We start from the raw sequence: 26,194 nt of genomic DNA, 5'->3' as shown, positions 1-26,194 counted from the left end.
TGGGACATATTGCCAAATACCCTAGATTTTAGGAGGGCAAATTGCTAAAACTAGAATTGAGGACAAGTTGGAAAAACACTGTAAATTCAGGGACAAATATGCAAAAGGACCGTAGATTTTATTCCCTAATTGAAAAGGGGGTTCCATTTTCCAAGTCAATTCCATTTGTTCTTTACTGATGGAGTCGTTTCCATGTACGCGTGTTTGAACAAATGGCAGCTTTCCACGAGAAAAAGAGAGCCTCCCAATCTGTTTAAAGTCTTTTGGTCTTTTCTCTTTTGCAGTAAAATACTAACACTTTATACACCACACCAACTAGTCCAGTCAACTCCACTTCCAACATCACACGGCACTGCCATTTCCCATAATAACACCATTCTCTCTCTCTCTCTCTCTCTCTCTCTACTTCCCTTCAACTTCTTCGATACGTCTTTTACCAAAGAAAATGCCTTCTTCAATGCGTCATTGAATGCATTTTTTTTTGTTCTGAATCTCTTCACGTTCTTCCAAAACTCCTTGTGTTCTCTTGTCTTTCCAAAAACAAAAAGTTATTTATATTTCGTATCTCCAAAAAAAGTGCAGGGACATTCTTCCGCAAACAGCTTTAAAAAATGGCTAGTTTCGGGAACAAAGGTTCTTTTCTCTACTCTTTGTTTTGCCTCTTCTTTTCCTGTCCTTTTGCTCTCTCTCAACTTTCATCAACCCAGAAATCCACCATGATCACTCTCTATGAAAAAATCAATGATAGCAGTATTCAATGGAATATTACTAAAGAGCCATGTTCATGGAAGGGAGTTAAATGCAACCCCAGCAATTCTTCTGTACTTGGAATTTCTCTATCTGGGTTTTCTCTCTCTTCCTCAGATTTTTTGCCTGTCGTCTGTGAGATTAAGTCTTTGCAGGAATTTGATGTGTCCAACAACCGTTTGAACAAAATCCCAGATGAGTTCATGGAAGGTTGTGGAGAAATTGGAGGGCTGAAACTGCTCAACTTTAGCAGGAACAGGTTGGGTGGTTCGTTGCCTAAATTTGTTGGTTTTGTTCGATTGAAGTTCTTGGACTTATCTTATAATGAGTTGAGTGGAGATATTCATTTAGAGTTAGAGGGATTGGTTGGTCTTAAAAGCTTGAATCTAAGTTCTAACTTGTTCAGTGGGTCTATTCCTACTCAACTTGGAAAGTCCAAGGTTTTGAAAGAGCTTGCACTTTCAGCAAATATTTTTCAAGGAGCAATACCTGAAGAAATTATGGAATACCAGAATTTGACCCTGATTGATCTTAGCCAAAATAAACTTTCAGGGGTTATTCCTGACAGAATTAGGGAGCTCTCCAAGTTGGAGGTTTTGGTTCTTTCTCAAAATTATCTAAATGGAGAGATCCCAGAAAGTCTGTTAACTATCACATGTCTCTCACGATTTGCAGCGAATCAGAATGGCTTTCACGGTGCAATTCCACGTGGGATTACAAAATTTCTGAAGAACTTGGACCTAAGTTATAACAAATTAAATGGTTCAATTCCTTCAGACCTTTTGTCACCATCTAGTTTGCAGACTGTGGACTTGTCATTTAATTTGTTAGAAGGATCCATTCCGGCAAATATTACTCCTAACTTGGTCAGGTTGCGATTGGGAAGCAATTCACTTGATGGGTTCCCTTCAGCAAATTTTGCAACACTGAAGCAACTGACATATTTGGAACTGAACAACAATAAATTGAATGGATCGATTCCTCCTGAATTCGGTTCTTTCCCGAAGTTGGCGCTGTTGGATTTGGCTCAGAACCGACTTGCAGGTGCTTTGCCGCCAGAGTTGGGTAATCTTACCGACCTTCAAGTCTTAAAGCTTGAATTCAACAACCTTTCTGGTGAAATCCCGAGTCAAATCACACAACTACAGAAGTTGTCAATCCTGAATATCAGCTCAAATTCTCTGAGTGGTCAGATACCATCTTCTATTTCAAGCTTGCAAAACCTTGGAAATCTCAACTTACGAGACAACAAGCTTAACGGTTCCATACCAAACACCATTGGTAGCATGCAGAGCCTTTTGGAACTCCAACTTGGGAACAATCAACTAAGCGGTTACATTCCAAGGATGCCTCCTAGTTTGCAGATTGCTTTGAATCTCAGTCACAACCACTTTGAAGGACCCATTCCAAAGACTCTTGATGGATTACGTGCACTAGAAGTTTTGGACCTCTCGAATAACAATTTCTTGGGTGAGATACCAGCATTTCTTACACAAATGCAGTCATTGACATGGTTGTCACTCTCAAACAATCACCTCTCCGGAGTTATTCCAGAGTTTAGTTCTTGGGTCACCCTTGAAACAAGTGGCAACAAGGATTTGATCAATGCTACAAAGCTGAAGCCTTCGTCTAAATCAGAAAAGGGAAACTCGGTGGCTGTAATAGTTATGGCAGTTACAGTTTCTATTGTTGTTTCTGGAGTGGTTGTAATTCTTGTTATGTTTCTCTCACGGCGTTATAGCAGGGTCAATGATGAGCAATTACAACCGGTGGAAGATCTGCCCCTCCCTCAGATTCTCCAAGACAACTTACTAACCTCAAATGGGATTCACAGATCAAATATAGACTTCACCAAAGCCATGGAATCAGTTACCGACCCGTCAAACATTGTGCTGAAAACTAGGTTCTCAACTTACTACAAAGCAACTATGCCATCCGGATCAAGCTACTTTGTCAAGAAACTTAACTGGAGTGACAAGATATTCCAATTGGGCAGCCATGACAGATTTGGAGCAGAGCTTGAGGCCTTTGGAAAATTGAGCAACTCCAATGTCATGAATCCTCTAGCTTATGTTTTATCTGTTGACAATGCTTATCTGTTCTATGAATATTCCTCAAAGGGTACCCTCTTTGACATTCTTCATAGCAGCTCGGGAAGTGACATTGATTGGGCGAGTAGATACAGCATCGCAGTTGGAGTAGCTCAAGGCCTTTCATTTCTTCATGGAATCGCCTCCGGTCCAATACTCTTACTCGACTTGTCAAGCAAAAGCATCTTTCTGAAGTCCCTGAAGGAGCCGCAAGTGGGAGACATCGAGCTCTATAAGGTGATTGATCCATCCAAGAGCACTGGTAATCTTTCAACAGTCGCTGGTTCAGTTGGCTATATTCCTCCAGGTTAGCAACTGTGTGACTTTTCATTCACCTTTAATCAGCTGTCAATTGCATATTACTTAGCTCTATACTTTCAGCTAAACATGGTGCGATATTATTGTCATGTAGAACAGTTAAGGAAGAAGATAACAGAGAGAGAGAGGGAGAGAGAGAGAGAGAGAGAGAGAGAGAGAGAGAGAGAGAGTGGAGGAATTAGAGAAAAGGAGAGGAACAATAGAGAGGAAAATATGAATAGTCAATATCATCAATCAAGTCTAAAAAACAATGGAAATAGAGATTTCTAGTTATAGATAGGCAATTGGACACTAGAAGAATTGGGAATCCAGAAACAGTAAGGAAACTAAAATTCTAGTTACGCAAAATGAAATAAGACTTCATAAAATAACTAAAAGACTTCTATATAGTTTATATTTTTACGCCTAACATAATAACAGAAACTATTACTTTGATCTCCATCACATTTCATATGACTAAATTGCAAAATTTTGATTTCATGTTGCGGTTTGCAGAATATGCATACACAATGAGGGTAACAATGGCAGGGAATGTGTACAGCTTTGGGGTAATTCTGTTGGAGCTGCTGACAGGAAAACCGGCAGTTAGTGGGGGGACTGAGTTGGCTAAGTGGGTTTTGAGTAACTCGGTTCAACAAGATAAGTGGGATAACATGCTTGATTTTAGCATCAGCAGAACTTCACTCGCAGCCAGAAGCCAGATGCTTGCAGTTTTGAAGATTGCTCTTGGTTGTGTTAGCTTATCGCCCGAAGCAAGGCCAAAGATGAAGAGCGTTCTACGCATGCTTCTCAATGCAAGATGAAGCAGATACCGAGTGATTTTGGTTCTAAGAACAGCAGTTTCTGTCTGTAAAATATTGATGCGAGTTTTATTAGTTCCTACTAGAATACTGGTGGTGCAAAAGCATTTCTTGCCAGATAAGTTATATAGTATACTACACTAGTATCCTGCTTTTATAGCAAACAGAGAAAATTATATAATGTATTTACTAGCAAAAGAAGGTGAACCATTTTCTTGTTTACATAGCAGTTATGGATTTGTGGATTTGTGGTTTGCTTGCCTTCTTGAAGAGTATTTCTCTTATTTTTATTTTTAGCTTTTCAAGCAGTGAATCAAGAAGAATATGTTTGAGGTTTTCACGAGAATTCAGATTTAAAAAGTTCACAGCTGAATTATCCTCCTCACGAGCAGATCTGCGAGGGTCACCGTTGGCGACCCTCACGGAACCAATTCAACCTCAGTCTTAATTAAGTCCTCAAATTCTTAATTTAGTGGTAAATTTTGTAACTTGCGTTAAAACTTTACAGAGAAAAGCATGTTTGTTGCACATGATTCTATGCAAGGTTAAAGGAAGGATGACAATTAACAGAATTTCCACAAATGCAATTTACAACATATTGTGGTCAGAATCCTACTTCACTATTCTATTGTAACTACCACAATTCAAATCGGCACCAAACCAAATTCATGGTTCAGACAAATTGAGGAAAAGTGCAAGTGACGTGACAAAAATGGATACAAACGTCAGTGTCAATTAAATACTAAATCTAGTAAAAAAATTTAATTTCTAAGTTTTTTTTTTCTTTTTAAAAAATGGAATTCTTAGTATATTTTCTTCTACGTTGAGTTGCGCTTTGTATAAAGATTGAAACATTAATGTAAAGTTATTTATTCAAACTAAAACAATATTGTTTAGAAAAGAAAAAAAGGGCCAACATACCAAAACTGTATTAAAGCCTTTTTAAATTATACTTTCAACAAATCAGAGGATTTTGTTACGAATATACATTATAGCCAATAAGCACCAACGAACAGAAGCAATCAACAAATATTAAGGGGAAAAAAAAAACTCATTTATGCAATAACTAAACCTTACACTCGCAATACACCAAGAAACAATTTCAGGTGAACAATCTGAACTTTTTTTCCTTAAACGAGATAAGAAACATGTCTTTGAAGCAAAACGACAAGTAATTCAAAGAGTAATAAGAAAGAGCAATATTTGACATAAATATGGACATAATATTCACCAAAAAAAAAAACAGAAATATCCAAATTAGTTACAATAATGAGATTGCCGGAGTTATAGTATAGAAAACTCATTTGCTTTTTCAGCATAAACTAATAAACAAAAACAAAAGCTTAGCTTCAGAAAAATGTGAAGAATCACATTATCCTTCTCCAAAGTTACTTCCGGTTGCAACAAAACCATTACTCTGACAAAAGTTCAAAATTGACATGACCAAGGTAGTGGAAAACTTCATCTTCTGAAATTTCAACGACATTGTAATTGCAGTTGGTGTCAGAATATTCCATCAGCGACAAGTCGTTTTGAGTATCACCACCACCACCACCAAAATTGGAAACTGAGCCATCTCCATCTCCAACAGAATCAGTACCAGAAGGAGAACAAGTGGCACCAAACTTCTCAACCGCATACGACATGTCGTTGGGTGAATCCATCGCAGCAAGAGGACGAACACAACCGCCAATCTGTGGGAAAAGAGTAGTGTAACCTTCCATTCCAGCATAGTCAAAGTCAACATGATCGTTGAATGTTCCCACTCCATCACCAAAAAACGATGAAGAAGAGCTAATTCCCAAACCCCTTTTCATGCTTGAATCAACGTAATCAGTACAAGAATTAGCACAACTGGTACCAAAAGTTTCCACCGAGTACGATATGTCGTCCATCGAAGAAAGAGGAGAAACGCAAGCACCACCAATATGTGGGAACAAAGTAGTGTAATTTTCCATTCCAACGCAGTCAAAGTTGACGTAATCGTTGAATGGTCCCACTCCACCAGTTGTTGCACCAAAAAACGACGAAGAAGAGCCAATTCCCAATCTCTTCACCATGCTAGTATGACCCAACTTCTCCACCGAATACGGCATGTCGTTTGATGAATTCACCACAGAAAGGGGATAAACATCAATGAGATCAACTCTTTCTTCGTTACCAGAAAACGACGTAAAAGAACCAATTCCAAATCTCCTTCTGATGCTAGTATCAGCAGAATCAGTACCGAAATAAGCACAATTGCCACCCAACTCTTCCACCGACATGTCGTTTGGTGAATTCACCACAGAAAGAGGGCAAAAACCAGTAAGATCAAATTTTTCTTCTTTACCAAAACTCTTTCTGATGCTAGTAAAACCAAAATTACCACAACCAGTACCCAACTTTTCCACAGAAAACGACATTTCGTTTGAAGAACCCACCACTGCCGCAAGAGGACAAACATCAATCTTTTCTTCCTTACCCGAAAACGACAATCTGTTCCTGACGTTATCAAGAAGCGCCAAGTACTTACCCTTCAAAACCTCCAACTCTTCCAATGTCGTACCACAACTCCCCCACTCTCTCTCAATCCACGCCTTCACTTTCTTCATCTCTCTGCTTTGCCCTAATTCCTTCATTCTGCGTTTGAGCCGCTCCAGTCGTTCCGTTTGGCGCCTCCGCTCTTCGGCTTCGAAACGACCATCCATTGGCGTCGTTTGGCCGCCGAGATAACAATGAAGAACGTCGTCGACGGAAGAGTGGCCGAAAGCGAAGGGATTTCCAGTCGGAGAGAGGACGACGAGAGCGATTTGGGCGTCGTAGTAGTAGCACAAATCGAAGGCTTTGTTGAGAAGGCCTTTTCGTCTCTTTGAGAAAGTTACGTAGTTCTTCGCTTTTCTTCCTCCTTCTTCCATGGCTTCATTAAAGCCTCTCTTTCTCGCCATTGTTGAAGGGTTTCTTATTATTTTCTGAGTCGTTGGTTTCCCTTTTATGAGAAAGTGCTAGCCGAGTTTAGAAAGAAAACTTGCTTTCTAAGTAAGTTCAAATGTGTAAGAAGTCCTAGCAAAAAAACCTTTTAGTACTCCCCACAATTTTATAGAAACCGGTTGTATCCGGTTAAATAGAAAAAGTGATTTCTTTACCCCTGAAAAAATAAAAAATAAACTTTTTTTTTTTTTTTTTTGGCTAAGGAAGGAACGAGTTTGTTTTTATTTCCAAAACAAAAAACCAGTTTGTTTATATTTAAAGGTCTTTTCAGTAAATTGGCACTTTCCTAATAGAGTAGTGATTAAGTGAAACAAGAGAACACACAAAAAATTGAGATAATTAGTTTCAATCACTTTTCTACAATCCATTTGATACGAGTAACTTCTACTTTGCATAAATTATTTTACCCTAAGCCAAATTAATTAAAAAAAAACAACTAAAGGGAATTAATATCAATAATCAGATAAAAAAAAACCTCAGCGACTTCTTCTTCACCGACCCTATCTCTCTCATTCTCTTCTTTCTCTCTCTCCACCCTAAATTGCAAATTCCGTTGTGTGGTTTCGAAATCTTAGACGGTTTGAAACTCATTTCAAAATGATTTCATTTTTTATATGAAAATGAAAATGAAAACGTTTTCAATTTCAGACATAAATTATTTTTAAAAATGCGTGTGGTAGTTTTATCAAGAGATTATTTTTAATGTAAAAAAACTCATTAATGTCTCTCTTTCTCTCTTTCTGCTTGAGAAAGGAAAAAACGAAAATAAAAAATAACAAACGACTAAAAGTCATTTTTCATTTCTCTCTCATTTTATACTAAATCAAAAAATCATTTTCATTTCTGTTTTTTATTTTTATTGCGCCAAACACTGTTTTGAAAATATTTTCATTAATCAAAAAATTGTTTTCATTTCTGTTTTTTATTTTTATTGCGCCAAACGCTGTTTTGAAAATATTTTCATTGTTTCTTTCTCAAAAAACGTGAAAAATAAAAACGGAATCAATTTCAAACACGTATGTTTCTAAAATGATGGTTGGCAGAGTATGCATACAGAGAATAACAATGGCAGAATAAGAAAGGCCTGCGGTGAACGACGTTTTACAGATGCTTCAAATTTCAAAATGCATAATCAAGCTTACTTGTCGGATAGACGTTAGTCTCTGAGGTTGAAGCTCTATATTTGACAACAAGAATTTTGTCAAAAATTGAAATAGCTTATTAGTAACAATATTGGAACCTTGATTCCCATTCGAGTTTTAATTTTCACATAAAATCACACATTAATTTAAATTAAAAACTTAAATTAACAAATTAAACAAAACAAAAAAAAAAAGTACAGAAACCTGTATTGTTTCTACAATATACGATATCCCAGCAAGTGCCTTTTGTTTTCCTAATATAGTGTGGGGCCGCCCGCACTTTACAAAAAAAAAAAAAAATGAAACTATCAAAATTCTAACTCTGATAGACACACGCACACACTTACCCATGCAACTACTTGAGCCTTGAGGCTAGCTGGTTTCTGTTAATGACTACTTGCTCTGAGCAAAAATTTACTGCATCATAAGAACAAAACTTGCTGGCTTGCAAGGATTAAGGAAAAAAAATTTGGCGTTGCTACCATCATAATTCATAAAGCAATACAACAAAAATTTCCCAACAATTCCGTAAGCGACAACTTTGTGCCGTACTCAGATTCAAATGATTTCATCCTCAAAATTTTAATTCAATTTTCTCAAATCAACTTTGAGCATTACAACAAACGCTATTAATCCAACGACCATATTCAGGCTCTAGCCAACTAAACAAAAAGACCAGCCATAGGACACAGTTATGACATTTGCAGGTAGAAACTCATATGAGCTAATTAGTTAAACTCATACGGGTTTGTCTAACTCATTATTGAGTTTGATTCCTTGGACATTGGCTCAAGTTACAAAGCTCTTCAAAATTCTGCTCCTATACTTTAAACGGATACTAATTAGCTCCTGTATCTCTTCAAACTTCTCAACCAGATATCAATGATTATGAATCAAACTGACATGATCCAATGGCAAAGTACTAAGAGGAACAAAAGATTTCGGACAACACAGAAAACAAAAAGGGCCCATTTGGTAATAAGGAAGTTAGACTAGAGAGTAAGATCTTTGGGGTCCTCGATTATGCTTGCCAATGTTTGCAAGAATGAAGCAAGATCAGCACCATATATCACACGATGATCTGCTGTGACATTTACCTGAAAAGGTTGTGTGTTTTTAAGCATCAGAATCTGCGAATTCAGTCTAATTCTTCTACTTTACACATTTTCAAAATTTAATCACCTGCATTTGGTTCTGCATACCAATCCTACCATCCTTGGTAGCCACAACAGAGGGCTGAGAAGCTCCAACAGCCATAATCGCACCCTGTTGAAATTAATGTTATAAGGTCATATATTTACTAGTGTTACGGTGAGTGCCCAATAGAGGGTAAACTGTAAATATACGAACATATAGGCAACTTACAGTTCCAGGTGGCAGAATGGCATCAAATCGATCAACTCCAAACATTCCAAGATTAGAAAGAGTGAAAGTACCTAAAGAAAAGGCAAAGAATCATTAATCTCATCTAATGTTGATTGGTTTATGGGAGGAGACTTTCACACACTACTTTTGAAAATGATAAAAACAAGAACCTCAAACCATATGCATGTGTGTAAGAATAGTGATAAAAACAAATTAAGACGTTGAAAAAAAAAAAAATCCATCTCGCGAAAGCAATTTGACTAGATGACAAATGAAACTAAGGCAATTATTACAAACCGCAATATGATAAAATAACCCACTAACTTCAGCCCTCTATCTTCAATGGTCCTTTGTTCTATTCGAAGTATGTATGCAAAAACTTCATGCTACAAAGTTTACATTAAGTACAACTTTTTCGTGACTGACACACTCAAAGAAAATTAGCAAAGAGCCTTGAATTGCATGAAGGAGAAAGTTAAGCAGTTAATATTAAGTTGATGTTAATGTCAGAGCCTAGCATTTTCTACAAACTTTATCTATGAAAGCCTCATGTCAACCCATGTTCAATACCATTTGGCCACAAAATCAAATTTTCAGTAAAACAAGAGCAAATGCTATGTATTTTTTCATTCTTTCTTTTAACCGGAAAACATTAAGAATGTATTCTTGAGCTACTGGTTTTAGACATTCCATTGTCAAAAGAACACATATTTATGTGCATAAGCACCTTTTTTTTTTTTTTTTTGATAACCGTAGTGACCGAGACTTTGCCCCGACTAATCCATAGGATCCATGCAAACTGCAAAGCACCCCCTCCACATAGATCGGGTAAATCTAGGGCATTTGGCCCACGGGCATGGACCCAAGGAATTGATAGAACTTGATGGGAATCGAACCTTGGACCTAATGCATCTTGAGGCACCAAGTCCAAGTGATTCACCACCGAACCAACCCCTTGGGGTTATTTAAGTACATAAGCACATAGGTAGATATTTATGGATTTGCTTATTGTATAATTATCTTATGACTGCTTTATGCTGCATTATTTTACCCCTACATCAATACTTCTAGAGGTAAATCTTACTGCCAAAAAATTGCAGATTGGTGCTTCACAGTGTGGTAAGATACCGATGACAAACAATAAATGCATCACTGCGGGGGCAAACTCAATACTTAAACACAGTAACAAACCGGTTAAAGATCCATCCCCAAACTAAGCAGACCCAGATTTCCCTGATAAAATAGCCTATGTAGAGCAGCCAGCAAGTTTAAGCTTTTATGAAGTTTGATTTCTGCTGTAGTTCTTTATTTGACATCATCTGTCTAAGACTATCAAAGGCATTCGTTGATGTTCTCTAAGAGGCCTGATTGTCGTCTTTTTGGTTCAATGAATTACCCACTTGAGGAATATAGTAAAAAGGAAAATCAGAAAACAGCCAACCCATCACTTAGTTCAAAATTCTATCAACATACTTGGTTTTAGAAACAAACAGCACAAGAAAGATAAATTCAAAAGGGCAGTGTTAAACTTATAACTACTTCATATTGATTCTCAAGAATGTAAGTACACTCTAACGATTTGAGGGATGAAATCGATCAAGGGGAATGAAGAGGTGGCAAGCACGATTATACTACCTCAATTGTAGCTTTCATCACCCATAACATATCACCGAAAGATCACTCAAAACAAATTTTTTAAGCTATCAGGCACTCTGTGCATGTCAACAAATTTCGCATTTTCATATAAACGCCCTTATTCAACAGACTCGCAATTAACCCTCTTTCAATGCATTAATATAGGAGTTATTTACCATTTCCACATCATTTTTCCAATATTTTGAATTTTTTTCCTGTTCATAATTTTGACAACCCCAACAGAAATTTGTAGAAATTCCTACGAAATCAGAAACTTTAGTTGTGCAGTGCAAGGAGAACCTTTTAACATGTTCAATTTTCCAGGCTATGTGCTAAGTTTACCTGTATTATATTCATGAGGCTGCAGCTGCTTGGCCCGCGCCTTATCAACTAATTCCTTCCACTTTCTTGACAGTGAATAGATATCAACCTAATACACACATCAAGATAAATCGTCACAGCTTCTTCAGTACTTCCTATTCCTCTCACCTGCTTCTTGAATCTGAACCATGACAAACAGAACAATACAGAACAGAAAAGGCAAAAAAAACAGACCTTGTCAGCATCTGGCAGCACCGGAGTGATTAACCCGCCATCCAAAGCGACAGCAACTGCAATGTTGATGCTACTATTATATGTAAAGCTGTTACCATCCCTACAACTGGAGTTCACTACAGGATGTTTGGCCAGAGCTAGAGCCGTCGCCTTCGCAAGCAACGCTGTCATAGTAACTCCCTTTGACTTTACCTGGTAATGGAATAGTTACATCAACAAAAGCAAAAGACAGAACAACTTAAAGAATTTATCATTACCTGGACTATTGTATGATACTTGACACTCTTAAATCAGAACGTTGTCTTCCATAAAACATCAAAAACATTCAAAACCACTAGCCAAACAAAAATGAAAAATCCAATTACAAAGTCAGATTTTTGAAAAACAAATAATACAACTCTCAATTGGGAGATAGAAAACAAAAACCATCAAGCTCATATGCCGTGTTTGGAATTGATCTCGTTTTTATTTTTCACATTTTTTGAGAAAGAAAAAATGAAAACCTTTCTAAAACGGCGTTTGGCGCAATAAAGACAAAAAACATAAATGAAAACGATTTATTTTTCATTTTTTATTTTCGTTTTCTCCTCTCGAGAGAGACATTAATGGGTTTTTTATATTAAAAATAATCTCTTAATAAAAATACCAAACGCATTTTTAAAAATGATTTCTATCTGAAATTGAAAACATTTTCATTTTCATTTTCATACAAAAAACAAAATCATTTTGGAACGAGTTCCAAACGCGCCCAAAATTTAGCATGATCAAGCTACTTCCAAAGTTCAATCTTTCCCCAAGACTAGTTAATACTTTCCAGGAAGCGTAATGGTTTTCGTGTAATATCCTAATAAATTGAACGCATCAAACCAAAATCTAAAACATCATAAATCTCCAACATTTCTAACTGAGCATCTTGTTAAAGTATTCAACACATCATTTATAATGAAATAACAATATCAGAACGAACATCAGCTTTAGCAAAATCTTTCATTACCTTCTTGTAAAGAGCATCAAGAGCATCAGTGGTGATAGTGTACCCAACTCTAAAAGTTGGAACTGACAGACTCTCAACCATGTTCTTGCTCACAGCACCCTGCATTGTGGTAAAAGGCACAACTGTCCCCAGTTGGATCCCCGGCGACGGTGATGACGCGGCAGGCCCACTGCCAGCCGCCACGTTCGACTCAACAGCCGCCGCGGCCGCTTCCTCCACGTCCTTGGCCACAATTCTCCCCAACGGCCCGCTTCCGAGGATCCTCCCCAAGTCCACCTTCAGCTCCTTGGCCAGCTTCTTCGCATACGGCGAAGCCACAATTCTCTTGCCTCCATCCGAGGCCTGGTGCGTCGAAGCCACCGCGGCAGCCGGTGGCGGTTTCGCCACCGCCACTGAAGCCACATTCACCACCTGCGGCTCCGGAGCTGCTGTGTTCGGTGGCGGCGGGGGCGACGATGACGATGACGATGAAGAATTGGCTTTGGCCTTGGCCTCGGCGATCTCAGCCTCGGACTCCGCTAATAGGGCAATGGCGGAGCCGACTGAGGCGACGCCGCCTTCCTCGACCATAATTGCGGCGAGGTAGCCGTCGTAGAAGGTCTCGACATCCATGTCGGCCTTGTCGGACTCAACGACGACGACGCTCTCGCCCTTGGAGAGCTTGTCGCCCTCGGACTTGACCCAAGAGACGATCTTGCCCTCCGTCATGGTGGAGCTCAGGGCCGGCATGAAGATCTCGCGGATCTTGGCCTGGACTGAAGCCCGGCCACGGCGGCCGGAAATGCGGGCGCCCGGCGGCAGATTGGGGCTCCGACGGAGGGTTTGGGCGGAGGGGACGAAGGGAGTGTTGAGAAGGTGAGCCATTTGTTTGAGGAACTCAGTTTCTCTCTCTTTGTTGATGCGATTTGTGTGGGTTTTTAGAGAGAGAAGAACAAGAAATGGGGGTTGGGTTGTGTTTGCTTTGTTTGGTTTTAATAGAAATCTTTGTTTGCTATGATTTTGGGGAAGTCCTCGAATGCATCGAAAGAAGGCGGAGGTTCCAATTCCAAGTTCCAACCAGATTACCGGTGAAGGTGATGACGTGTGTTGGTGTATTTGTGAGTTTAGGTTTGGGTTTGGTTTTGGTTTTGGGACTTGGGTTTTGATATCTGTCCAAAGTGCGAGTGTGATATTGTGTATTTTATTCTCCCTCCTTTTTAAAAAAAAAAAAATAATAATGATAATAATTTATGGTAGCACATATTATTTTTAACTATTTAATTAATTTTTATAATAGTTAGATCTACACATATTTACATTAAAAATTTATAGTGCGTGACACATGATTATTTCTACTTTAAATTAAACTATTAAAAACCTAATTTGATTACTAAAACAAAATTTCTGTTTATGAAGCAAAATAATTTTCTCCATCCTAAATGCACACTTTTTTTTATTCATGCATATGAAATTGGGATGTAAATTCAAATTTTTACTCTAAAAAACTCCCAACCTTCTTTGTTCCGTCTACTTTTCATGCAGATTGAGGAATAAGATAATCGAAAGACCCGTTTAGTTCGTTGATTTAAACTTTTAATTTAAATTAAAATGTGACTTTATGAGAGAGTTTTTTATTGTAGCAAAAAAGTTAAATGTGACTAATTTTTAAAATATTTTACTATAGTAAAACTCGAATTGGTAAAATGAACATGGCCGAAATTCCCCACTCAGAATCACCCAATAGTATGGGCAGGTAAGAATGGGTGTGAACGGTGAGTTTGTTGGGTGAGTAGAGCCTCTTTATTTTTGTAAAGATTGTTTTTGATCATTTTTTTTTAGGTAATAAAATATCCAATAAATAATATCAAGCGTGTGGCTATTAAAGTCCATAATCCATACAGTAATACACTCCATCTATAACGCAAGTTCATAATCCATAATTTGATATAACACAAAAATAATGAAAGAGTTTATAGCAAATCTCTAACTTTAAGTCTCAAACTCTAAATATAATGCAATAAATAAACAATTTTCCATAACTTTTAAGGAGTTTATAATATAAAACTCCTTAAAAACAAAACACACCTCCAAAGCAGTCAATTACACGAAGGAAAAATAGACAACCCCACAAAAAAAAGGTAACCAGCCCAAAATTGGTGGTGTTAATGTGGCCCCATTTTGATAGTTGGGGTGGATAAGTGGACGGTTTGAGTGTGTTAGCGGATTTGATGAATATCTCTACCAAACATAATGTTAGAGTAATGTGGATTTTATCTCCTCTATTATACATAACAAAGAAAAATGGTAGAAAATAGGCCAATATAAAAAGTTTAAAAAAATATATAGGTCAATTTTTAATTATAGAAATTAATAGGCCATAACTTGTCAAGTTATGGTTCATAACTGGATAAGTTATGAATAAATTTGTCAAGTTATGGTTCATAGTCAGACAAATTATGGACAATAACTTGTCAAGTTATGGTTTAGAACCAGACAAGTTATGGACGAAAACAGCAATTTGACATATTTATTAACTTATGTAAATTATTAGCCTATTAATTTTAATTCATCTCAAATTTTGACATATTTTCTTCTTTCTCCCTTATACAAATTGCAAGGCCCACTTTTCAACCCTAGCAAAAAAAAAAAAAATCTAAAAAAAAGAAATTAAGGAACTAAACTTTTAAGAATATTCAGTCTTTAATGTAATCATTATGTCATTTTTAATAACTGAATAATCATTCACTTACATTTAAACTTTTAAGAATATAGATAAATAAAAAAAGAGTATTTTATAGTTACTGACATTGTCTAACGGTAGAAATTCCACATCTAATTGCACTACAAAATAAAGAGTTTAAATTCTCTCGTCCTGAATTAAAAAGATAAAAGTAAAAGGAGTAATTTCATTAATATTCACTTTTATGTACTCTAATTCTAGTACCACTCAAATTATGAAAAAGGGTTAAAGAATAATTGGGCATTTATTTCTCTTTTTTCTTTTTTTCTTTTCCCTTTTTTTGGGCATTTTTATTTCACAAAGAAGGGGGATTTTTTTTTTTTGTTAATAAAAGATGGAGGCTTAAAAAACAGTCAATTGCCAAACATTCCATTAAAAAAAAAAAAAACAGCCAAACATTCCATAAAAAAAAAAAAAAAAGCCAAACACGCCCTTATGTATCCCATACATATTCTACGGATAGATAAACAGTCTCCGGAGTCTCTGACATGTCCATCCATCCGCGAGTGCCAATGAACTCTGCCTTTCTTTTGGCTCGTCAACTTCTCCGACACTGAGAAAGAAAAGAACCCCAAAATTCCCACTTACACAACACTTTGGTTGAATTGAATCTGAATGATTTTGGAAGCAGCTTTAATTCCTTATAATAATCCAACCCAGAAACAAAAAATGCTTCTCCAAAGCAGCAGCAGCAGCATGTCATCTCCTTCTCTTCTTCTTCTTCAGCACCACCACCAAGGCCTCTCTCACTTTCAGTCACTCCTCCCACTTGTTTCCCTCAAGCTCAAGCCTCACAAGCTCTCTCTCCAGGTATACCAAAACCCATTTCTTGTTTTTGCCATACATCGATTTTTCAGCTTCAATTTTGTGTCTCTGTGTGTGTTTTGGGGCCTTTTTTTGAGAAGTGTGAAAAAAAGAACCCCCGAAGAGGAGAACAAAAAATTGTTGAGAAATATTCAGAAGGCCTTTGTTGTACTCTAATAGGAGCAGTTCACATTCTTCCTTAGATAGAGTTGAGTTTTGTAGTTGTTATACTTGCCAATGCGCTGATACTGAGGTAAAAGTGAACTAAAATTAAGGATTGGCAGAACAAAGAGAAATCTCCCCCTGTCCAATTGTTTCCTATTGCAATTTATTTGATGAATAAATGACTAGAGTTTGTCAAAAGACCGATCCTACGCTGTAACACGTCGTGTATTGGAGTGTAACATGGCATTTATTATGTATAACAATGACTTTAAAAACGAGTAGTATTGGTAGCTATGCGTAGATTTGATAAATTCGTATTGAAATATCAGTTGTTGTGAAAGTGTGCTAGAATTGGTGGTACTTATTGATGTAAAAAGCTTTTGTAATGTGCTTTAGGCCGTTGTTCAGCGCTTCAATGAACCTGATTTGAACACGTCTATCCCAGCTACCAAATCAAATGCTGCTAGGTTACCTAAGTCTCAGGTATGTGTTCGGAAAAACCCCTTTCGTTTGTTTAGGGAGATGAAATATAAGTAGAAGTCCTAAAAGTGGTTCACCAGGTCACTTTTCTTTTGTTTCCTTCTGTTTTTTATTTTTTATTTTTATTTTTTTGCTACTTGTAATTGTAAAATGTTTTACTTTCTTACTTAATGTCGTTATCACCAATCAGCTGGACTGAACTCAAATGCTTCTGGTTCTAGTTTTCTTTCAGAAACTCTTGTAAGCTCTAGGTACCAGTGAGTTCGAAAATGAAAAGTCATTGTTTCAGATTTCATAAGTCATTGTTTAACCTTTCAAACAGTATAAATCAGGCGTGTTACTGTTTGGTACATGGGTTCGCATAAATTGAACCCGTGTACCCAACTCAAATTGGTTCACACAATCTGAACCCGTGTACCCAACTCAAATTGGTGTTTGCTAGACTACTTGGATTACTTTATTTGAACCGTGGAGATGATTTTGAAGCGGCTCAAATAGCCAATTTGAAGATTTACCTTCTCCCTAAATTCATCCAACCCTGACCCTTTTGTACAGTAATAATTCTCTAATATTTCTTAGAATTCATGTTTTCAACAATATTTTAGGCATAGATTCGGATTGTATTTCTTGCTCAGATTTTACACTTTAATTGCATGTCCAAACGCCAATTCGGGTTGCATTTTAAACTATACAGTTCAAAGAAATTCGCCAGAATCAGAATCTGCATATCAAACAAACACTTAGATTCTTTAAGACTTTACTTAAATTCTTTAAGACGTTAGCTTTCATAAAATTTTGTGCTAAAAGTGCTCATTTCTTACTCCTAGCCACAAATTGTTGTAGCACTTTGAAAAGGACCATATGATGTGTTTACTTATCCTCCTAGTTACTAATGTATTGCATAGTTACTAATGTATACTCAATGGTGGTGAAGGCAGACGGTCCAAAGGGAATTGCCAATGCAAACCCTCACCTCTACAAAGTCCCAGAGTAATTTACTGATCTCTGTTATACTTCTTTTGTGTTCTTGAATTTTATATTGCTGCAGTTATTATCAGCCTAACTGTTGTTCATCAATCTATTTGTTGATCGTTGCTCTAGATTACAATGTTTGAGCATGTCACCTTAGTTTGATTATTTGAAATTTGAACCCTTCTTTTACAAAATCGGTGCGCAATTCAAAAAATGATTCATTTTTGCAAACAAATTAAGCCGTTAACAAATAACAGTATAAATCAGGCGTGTTACTGTTTGGTACATGGGTTCGCATAAATTGAACCCGTGTACCCAACTCAAATTGGTTCACACAATCGGAACCCGTGTACCCAACTCAAATTGGTGTTTGCTAGACTACTTGGATTACTTTATTTGAACCGTGGAGATGATTTTGAACCGGCTCAAATAGCCAATTTGAAGATTTACCTTCTCCCTAAATTCATCCAACCCTGACCCTTTTGTACAGTAATAATTCTCTAATATTTCTTAGAATTCATGTTTTCAACAATATTTTAGGCATAGATTCGGATTGTATTTCTTGCTCAGATTTTACACTTTAATTGCATGTCCAAACGCCAATTCGGGTTGCATTTTAAACTATACAGTTCAAAGAAATTCGCCAGAATCAGAATCTGCATATCAAACAAACACTTAGATTCTTTAAGACTTTACTTAAATTCTTTAAGACGTTAGCTTTCATAAAATTTTGTGCTAAAAGTGCTCATTTCTTACTCCTAGCCACAAATTGTTGTAGCACTTTGAAAAGGACCATATGATGTGTTTACTTATCCTCCTAGTTACTAATGTATTGCATAGTTACTAATGTATACTCAATGGTGGTGAAGGCAGACGGTCCAAAGGGAATTGCCAATGCAAACCCTCACCTCTACAAAGTCCCAGAGTAATTTACTGATCTCTGTTATACTTCTTTTGTGTTCTTGAATTTTATATTGCTGCAGTTATTATCAGCCTAACTGTTGTTCATCAATCTATTTGTTGATCGTTGCTCTAGATTACAATGTTTGAGCATGTCACCGTAGTTTGATTATTTGAAATTTGAACCCTTCTTTTACAAAATCGGTGCGCAATTCAAAAAATGATTCAGTTTTGCAAACAAATTAAGCCATTAACAAATTGATATACTTCTTAACTGGTGGTCAATGAACAAAATGTGGTAGTAGTCATAGTCATTCTCTTCATTGACATTCAAGATCATGATTTTCAGTACTTATCATTAGTTTTGATTTATGGATGTAATTTAAATATACGCGATTTTGAAATGACCGTGTGATTTGGTGTATGCCTTCTATGCTACTCTTTATTTTGTTTTGCTAAAAGTATTCTTATTTTGATAGATTAAGTGAAATATATCTACGTAAAATATGGCAAAATTAATTACAGAATCAATAGAATGGCCACGTTTTATTTGCAAGTTTACCTTGTATGTAAATAATTTACGAAAGAAGGTTCCATATACTATTGACAATGAAGCATATTATTAGAAAATAGCTCAAATTCATAACTTATCAGTTGAGCAAATAGTTTTAAGTTGTTTTTTAATTTATTGTGGTAGCTTCAGCATCATTGTTCTGTTTGTTTTCTTGCAACAAAATTGAGGCCTCTTCATGCCGTAGATGTACTTTGATAAGTGCATAATTTTGACAAATCTCCTTGCAAGGCCCCTTGTATTTCCTGTAGAAATGCAGAACGATTATGTTACAGTGCAGATAAATTTCTTATGAACTATCTGTTTTGATATTATATTTGAATTTCAGAATTTTTCAGGAACCTTTTGGTTTCCAAGGATATTGAAGTTATGAAAAGGTCATTACTTTGTGTATCCACATTATCAATTGGACTAACCTTATGGTTCGTTGCTGCACCAATGGCACATGCAAGTGATAAGATAAACGGGAATGCTGTTTACGAGGTTGGCGAGTTATTTGAGTTAGGAATCCAGCTGTCATACTTGCTGTTACTATTAGGTTTTCTTGGAGTTGGAACCTTCTTTGTTATTCGTCAAGTCCTTGTACGTAGAGAACTTGATCTTTCGGCCAAAGAATTGCAGGTAACCTCTATATCTTATCTCCATGCCTTGATGGTCATTGACATTACTTTCGGTAACGACCAAGATGAATTATTTAGAGAGAAGAAAAAAAGTCATCCCAAATTTGATCTTATGCTACTTAAATTCTCTTTGTTCTTATCTATTCTGAGTTTCAGGAACAAGTACGGAGTGGTGATGCTAGTGCAACTGAATATTTCGAACTTGGCGCAGTGATGCTGAGGAGGAAATTTTACCCTGCAGCTATTAAGTACTTGCTTCAGGCAATTGAGAAATGGGATGGAGATGACCAAGATCTTGCCCAAGTATTACCTGATCAAATATAACCATCATGTTTCTAATGCTGCTCGTCATCGTGTTTCTCTCATTAGTGAACCATCGTGTTTCTAGTTTTTCCTCTCTAGTACACTTCATCAAAACTTAAACTAGATCCTATCTGTAGGTTGAGGAGAAAAAGTATCTATCAAGTATTGTTCACGGTCAAGTAAATAAAAATTAGTTTCGCTAAAAATGTTTTTGCTCTTCATCATACATACTAAAAATCTTAAAATTTAAATGTCTTCGAAAATATCAGACAATAAGATAACATATGGAATTGTATCATTTATAGCTGCATATTCAAAATCGTCACATTTCAAGAGCCTGGATTATGGCTTTATAAGTGTTGTTAACATGCATCTGAGACTTAGAGCTTGTTTGGTATGAGGGAAAAGTGGAAGGTGAATAAAAGTAAGGGGATTTGTGGAGGCATTTTAGGATCTATGGCGGTTTGATGGTAAGGTTTAGAGGAGGGAAGGGATTGGGTGAGGGATTTAAAACCCTCCAAAGAAACCCAATTTGGAGGGTTCCAAAAGGGAACTTATCAACTTGGACTATATTGTCAAATTCATTTGTAGTTTTTTGTTTCATCCACTTAAGTCAAATAAGATCGAATGCCTCTTTTTTTTTTTTTTTTACCATCTTATGATTTTGTGTGTCATGATTTTGTCCGATAACGTTCTTCAAAACTGTCGAATGTTCAACAGGTTTACAATGCCCTTGGTGTCAGCTTTGTCCTTGATGGCAAGCTTGACAAGGGAATTACTCAGTTCGAAACAGCCGTGAAACTTCAACCGGGCTATGTCACGGCTTGGAACAACCTTGGAGATGCTTATGAAAAGAAGAAAGAGTTCAAGGCGGCTCTAAAGGCATTTGAAGAAGTGCTTCTTTTCGACCCTAACAACAAAGTGGCGCGGCCAAGGAGAGACGCCTTGAAGGAAAAGGTGGAGATGTTAAGGGGAGTTCCTGTGAAATCGAAGGAAAGGTGATCTAATGAATATCTTTCTGTTTTAAGGCTAAAATGATTATCAGCTATCAAGACTTTATTTGAGGTTTGCTTGAAATGAGCTCAATATTAGCAATTAGAAAATGAGATTCGATCACTTTCGTATAGTTTCCTGATCAAGTACCTAAATGATGTCCTTCCTTTTCTGTTGACACAAAGATGAGTAATTTGTATTTTGTAGAACCGGAACAAGTTGATTTCTTAAAAATTACGATGAACCCAAGTGTATTCCAGATTACTGTGTGTACTGTTTTTATTTGACTCCTCTCTAACCTTTTTGCTCTTTGGAATCTTTCATTCTTCTTAGTACTTATACTATGCATGTACTTATTTATATCTCTCGCTCAGTTTCCTAGTTCAAGGAATTGTTTTAGACCAGTCTTGAACTGTTTTAGACCAGTCTATTTTGTTATTTTTTATTTAGGAGACGTTTTGATTCATGGATTAGAATCATGAGATTAGAACCATTTTCGATTTTGCGTGTATTTTTTGTGAGAGAAAACACTGTAGCGAATTATGAATCATGATTCAAATCATGTTATGAATCCTCTTACCAAACGTCTCTTTATTCTTTTTGGGTATGTTCAGACCTGAAACTTTTAAACTGAAAACACTGCAAGTTACACAAAATAAAGAGATTGGTTTATAGCCTTGGGCAAGTTTTGGCTTCATAACTGACAGATTTTTTTTTTTTTTTTTTTTTTTGGGATTAAGTTTTGGCACAAAACATATGTTCTCTCATTGCCATTTTCACTGATTAGTTGATTTAAAATGGGTTTGTGATGGTTGTCATAAGAAACTGGTGTCCTCAACAGCCTAGCTTCATTTTAAAAGATTTTTTTTTCCCCTGAAAAGCTTCATTTGAAAGTTGTTTAAATTTGATTTGATTTTATTTTTAAATTTTTTTTTTATACTAAGCGGCAGTTCTCATTAAATTTCAACTTTTTGTTTCTATTTTCTGAAGCAAAATTTAACTTTCGTATAATTATGATTATGATTTCCGTCTTATTATTTTTATTCAAATATTGTGGAAAACGTTTTGAGTCTGTCTACAGTGCATGATAAAAAGAAAAATAAAGTAGAACTACTAGTTTTAAATCCGTTAGATAACGTTTTAGTGGATATATAAATGGCTGAATTGAGCTTGCATCTTATTATTATTATTATTATTATTATAAGTAGAAGATTGAGCTTGCTCTGTAGCAGCAGTACATAGAGTTTATATATTCGTCTTCTTAAATCTTAGGGTGTGTTTGGTTGGAAGTAATGGAACGGAAAGAAAAGCCCATTTCATCTAATTTCATCATTATGTTTGGTAGAAAAGAAAAGTAGAAGGAAGGAAGAAGGTGGAGGAATTTTGAGAAGAAAAATGAAAATGTAAGTTGTTTGACAGGAGAGAAAAGAGAAAGGAAGAGAAAATGGAGTGAAAAATAATACATATGGGCCTCTTTTTTTTTCTTTTCACAAGTGGACAGAAAATGGGATAAAAAATGGGGACAACTCATTAAAATGAGCAAAATTATTAAACTACTATTTTCTCCATCAACATCTAAGCAAAAAATTTAAGGGTATAAAAGTAATTTATGAGTAAAATTTTTTTTTTCTCTCAATTTAACTTCTAATACCAAATAAGTGAAGGTAAACTCATTTTCTTTCCATCATTGTTATTTTTCATCACTTTCATATTTCTTTTCCATCATATTTTCTTTCCTTCCTACCAAACATAGCAAGTTTCATTTTTTGGGTTGAAAAAGGCTTTCCTACGGAAAGCTCATTCACTTAGGATTCGTTTGGTTGGAGGATTCAAACCATGTGATTCGAATTATTTTTAATTTACGTGTATTTTTTATGAGAGAAAATACTGTAACAAACCACGAATCATGATTCGAATCAGGGAACGAATCCCTCTACCAAACACCCCCTTAATTTGAGTGAATATTCATTCCTTAGGGGGGCTAATGGAAAGACTTTTCTATTCAGTTCTTATTTCCTTTTTGTCCAAAATATCCCCATCTCCCTTTCGACACTTCCGCCACCAGCCATCAGATCAACGAAGTTGATCGCATCTGCGATCTTTGGTAACCTTAGAGGGAACTCGGAGGCTCAAATCTCGACGGATCTCTATTTGCGGAGGAGCTCCAAGGATCGTTGCCGATTGGTTCAAGATTTGGAACCACGATTCTTCAGCGGGATCTATTCTAGATCTTCTCTTCACCGCGAATGACCTTCACATAGTAGATGAAGGTTCGTCTCCAGATCTGGTTGTATATGGCCACCACCGCGAGATCCTCTCCCCATACGATGCCACCTCTGTTCTAGATTTTCTTTTTTGTGATTATTATTGATTTTTGAAAATGATCGAGGGTGAAAAAAAACGATAATTTCCCAGCAATTCAAGAGTAGATCTAAGCAAATTTGGATTTTTTTAATGGTGTGAGATTTTTGTAATTTCTGTGAAGTTGTTCGGAAAGATTTTCTTTCTGAAACTTGTGTATTAGAGAGAGAGAGAGAGAGGAAATTTATGTGAATTTTTAGACGATGGGTTTATAGAACTTTCATTATTTTAGTTTTTAGAGTTGTTGTTGCGGTGGGAATCCATTTAATTTCAATTATAGGTTGTAGATTCTGCCAAAATTTACCACAGACAGAGAGAGAGAGGAAACTTGGCCCGTTCATTTCACAAATTCGAGTTTAGAATTCGAATTTTATTATAGTAAAAAACTCTTACAAACAATCACATCTAATTTTTTTATTACAGTAAAAAACTCTCACATAAAATTACATCTCAACTCGAATTATAAATTCCAATCAGCGAAGTGAACAGAACTTCCATTCCTTTAATTTTCATTCCTCATACATTGTTTTGAGGTCATCAATAGATTCAGAAACTCGGCAGAAACAGTTTATACTGAGAAAAACATTCTTTTTCTTTCCCTCGCTGAAAGGGAAAGTATACTATTTCAAATGGTAGTGTAAATATAGGAAAAAGGCTTTTTCATGAAACTATTACTTGAAATTTATAGAAACTGTCATGAAGCAAGAGCAAAATAACGCCTTTCGAAGGTGCTCAAGTTCCTGATATTCTGCCTCTGCCTTTTTTATTTCCTCAAGCACCTTGTTCATTTAACCTCCATTGTGTTTTTCTTGCTGAAAAATAGGTGACTTGTTTTTTGTTTCGGTTCTTGTTTTTTTTTTTTGTTTTGTTTTTTAGTTTTGTTTGTTTTTTTCATTGTTTGCTACTGCAATTTTAAGAGGACGTTTGGTTGGAGGATTCAAATCACTGTAGCGAATCACAAATCATGATTCGAATTAGGGAACGAATCCATCTACCAAATATTCCCTAAATGATCATATTTGAGCATGTGATAAATATTTTTACATAAAAAAAATCAAATATTATTTATTTTACCATTGAAATATAGTTTTTAAATTTTATCCTTCAAATAAAAAGTTTTTTTTTTCAATAATTAAATTATTTTTTACTATTTTAATTAATTAAATATTAAATTACTTGATGATTATTAATCAAGGACATTTTTGTCAAAATATAATTTATTTTCATTCCATTCTGTTGTCAACCAAATAACATAATCTTCATTTAGGTATTGATTTTATAACTCCAACTAAATTATAGAATCTAATTATGATTCTAACACATTTTAATTTCATTCTATTATCATTTTCATTATCATTTTGTTATTATTCCACTACTGTAATTAAACACACCTTTAAGTTAGAGAGGTGAGACAAGTAATGGAATTAAAAAGCATTTGACTTTCTCTCTTTGTAAGCCGATTTTATAAGAGTGAGTTATACTTAAATAAGTTTGTAACAAGTGGTGTCAAATTCACTCCACCACATTCTTCTGTAGCTGCTGCCTATAGATGGGACGACTTGGGGAGGGCTGGGCTTTGCAAAGTTTCCTAGCTAGGAAGATGGGCCGTCATGGACGGCGGTTGCGGAGCTTGGTGGAATGTAAGATATCAAAAGTCCCGCATGGAATTATTACAAAACAAATAGTGGATTTAGAAGCCCTTAAGTTCTCTGCTTGTAAGTTGGTTTTGCAAACTTGAGTTTTATCTAATGGGTTTGTATTCTCAAGTCAACATAAACGTACAAACAATTAAACAAACCACGATATATAGGTGTAAGAGGGGAAGTTAGTTATTCATAATTGATTAACCGGATTCATTCATTTAACTATATTTACAATGTTACGCTTGAGCGGCTTACGCTAAACTTTGTTATGTTGGATATTTTGAAGGGCCTGTTTAGTTCGTTGATTCGAGTTTTTAATTTGAATTGAGATATGACTTTATGTAAGAGTTTTTTACTGTAATAAAAAAGTTAGATGTGATTGTTTCTGAGAGCTTTTTATAGCCCGTTTAGTTCGCTGAGTCAAGTTTTTAATTTGAATTGAGATGTGACTTTATGTGAAAGCTTTTTACTGTAACAAAAAAGTTAGATGTGATTGTTTGTAAGAGCTTTTTACTGTAACAAAACTCGAATTCTAAACTCAAATCAACGAAATGAACGGAGTCCAGTGTAACAAAACTCGAATTTTAAACTCGAATCGGTGAAATTAGCGGAAATTATTTTTGGTGTTTAGTTATTTAGCTAGGAAATATGTAAATCCATTTATCAACAACTCTAATTTCACAGAAACATACTAGTTAATTATAATCTCTCGCTACAAAATTATAAGCCAGTGAAAATGGACTTCTAGAGAGATTTGGTAATTTTGTTCTTTGGATAAAAACAAGTGAGAGACAAATTAGAGGAAGTAAAGATAGTTCCAAAAAGCACTCTTGTTTCTTCTTTGGTTCTCATTTCTCAAGTTAATATTTGCATTATTGTTGGCCTTTTGCTTGCTCTTCTTTTCTGACGGCTTAAGCTTTTCTAGTGGACTCAGTTGAAAAGGTGAGGGAGATTCTCTGTAATCAACATCAAGTGCTCGTCATTGCACATGTCATTGTTTGTGAAATCATTAGCACGCCTTTCAACCGAACGAAACAAGTCTCACTC

The 26,194-nt window shown here is 35.9% G+C and overlaps 4 protein-coding genes across 4 annotated transcripts; 3 read left to right on the top strand and 1 right to left on the bottom strand.

Moving 5' to 3' along the window:
• Positions 1–487: 487 nt before the first annotated feature.
• On the top strand, positions 488–4,218 carry LOC21399497 (leucine-rich repeat receptor protein kinase EMS1). The gene is made up of 2 exons (XM_010096566.2): positions 488–3,144; positions 3,651–4,218. Exons 1-2 carry the CDS (start codon positions 612–614, stop codon positions 3,956–3,958), a joined length of 2,841 nt encoding a protein of 946 aa, XP_010094868.1. The 5' UTR covers positions 488–611; the 3' UTR covers positions 3,959–4,218.
• Positions 4,219–8,591: 4,373 nt separating this feature from the next.
• Positions 8,592–13,755, bottom strand: LOC21399495 (dihydrolipoyllysine-residue acetyltransferase component 5 of pyruvate dehydrogenase complex, chloroplastic). The gene is made up of 6 exons (XM_024164581.1): positions 12,617–13,755; positions 11,623–11,814; positions 11,410–11,497; positions 9,433–9,503; positions 9,250–9,333; positions 8,592–9,164 (listed from the first exon to the last, which is right to left on the bottom strand). The coding sequence occupies exons 1-6, from the start codon at positions 13,478–13,480 to the stop codon at positions 9,060–9,062; spliced, it is 1,404 nt and encodes a 467-aa protein (XP_024020349.1). The 5' UTR covers positions 13,481–13,755; the 3' UTR covers positions 8,592–9,059.
• A 2,026-nt stretch (positions 13,756–15,781) lies between these two features.
• Positions 15,782–17,778, top strand: LOC21399494. Its single transcript, XM_024164608.1, has 3 exons — positions 15,782–16,145; positions 16,701–16,787; positions 17,719–17,778. The coding sequence occupies exons 1-3, from the start codon at positions 15,951–15,953 to the stop codon at positions 17,776–17,778; spliced, it is 342 nt and encodes a 113-aa protein (XP_024020376.1). The 5' UTR covers positions 15,782–15,950.
• Positions 17,779–18,632: 854 nt separating this feature from the next.
• LOC21399493 (tetratricopeptide repeat domain-containing protein PYG7, chloroplastic) lies at positions 18,633–21,416 on the top strand. The gene is made up of 4 exons (XM_024164603.1): positions 18,633–18,681; positions 19,556–19,848; positions 20,004–20,150; positions 20,871–21,416. The coding sequence occupies exons 1-4, from the start codon at positions 18,651–18,653 to the stop codon at positions 21,150–21,152; spliced, it is 753 nt and encodes a 250-aa protein (XP_024020371.1). The 5' UTR covers positions 18,633–18,650; the 3' UTR covers positions 21,153–21,416.
• Positions 21,417–26,194: the final 4,778 nt, after the last annotated feature.

The sequence above is a fragment of the Morus notabilis genome, unplaced genomic scaffold (genome assembly GCF_000414095.1).
Source record: "Morus notabilis unplaced genomic scaffold, ASM41409v2 Scaffold315, whole genome shotgun sequence".
Lineage (NCBI taxonomy): Eukaryota > Viridiplantae > Streptophyta > Magnoliopsida > Rosales > Moraceae > Morus > Morus notabilis.
This window is presented reverse-complemented; position numbering and strand designations above follow the sequence as displayed.